Consider the following 672-nt stretch of genomic DNA (forward strand, 5'->3'; position numbering starts at 1 on the left):
CGTGTTCACCAGGAAGGCACTTCACAACGGAAGATGCCCTGCAGTATAAAGGGCTCCAGCACCATGGGTATGAATGCCAGCATTCAAGCCTTTGTATTGTAAAGTTCACCAGCTTGCTGGCAGGCCTGGCTGAGTCAAAAAACGTTAAAATTTACACCTGCAGGAGTAAGGAGCTGGGCTGGATGCACATCACGCATCCAGGGAGATCCTGGTTTACCCACACTGGATCATGATGGCACTTTGCTTCCAGCTTGCAATTTGCTCAGTTCTTCCAGGACTCAAATGACACCATGCCCTGACCCTTCTCCACTGTCCAGCCGCGTTTCGGTCCCCTCACCCCAGCTACCAGCACAGCAGAGAGACCCCACCATGGCTGAGAGCCCCCCCACCCCCCAGGTCGCTGGCTGCACTGACGTCCCATTAGCAAAACCCCATCCCCAGACACAACTCCCCAGAAGCTAGCTCCCACCTGTTTCCTTACCTTTCCATCCCTTCCCCGATGAGCTCTTCTCCTTCTTCCTCCTCTTCGGGGAGCCCTTGGGTCCCCAGGAGCCCTTCGGACTCATCCTCGAAGGGGGGCAGGTCCCGGCCGGGGCTGGACGTGAAGGCATCGCCCCGGCGTGAGCTGCGCACGGGGCTGGTGGCCGCGGCCTGCGACTCGGAGGAGTCCTG

At 58.8% G+C, this 672-nt stretch overlaps 1 protein-coding gene across 1 annotated transcript in view; it reads right to left on the bottom strand.

Moving 5' to 3' along the window:
• Positions 1–672, bottom strand: part of MCM2 (minichromosome maintenance complex component 2) — a 14,258-nt gene that overhangs the window by 11,760 nt on the left and 1,826 nt on the right. The window contains exon 2 of the mRNA XM_009321052.1: positions 482–669. Coding sequence (XP_009319327.1) covers positions 482–669 — 188 coding nt within the window. The remainder of the gene's footprint in view (positions 1–481; positions 670–672) is intronic.

Source organism: Pygoscelis adeliae, unplaced genomic scaffold (assembly GCF_000699105.1).
Source record: "Pygoscelis adeliae isolate BGI_AS28 unplaced genomic scaffold, ASM69910v1 Scaffold453, whole genome shotgun sequence".
NCBI lineage: Eukaryota > Metazoa > Chordata > Aves > Sphenisciformes > Spheniscidae > Pygoscelis > Pygoscelis adeliae.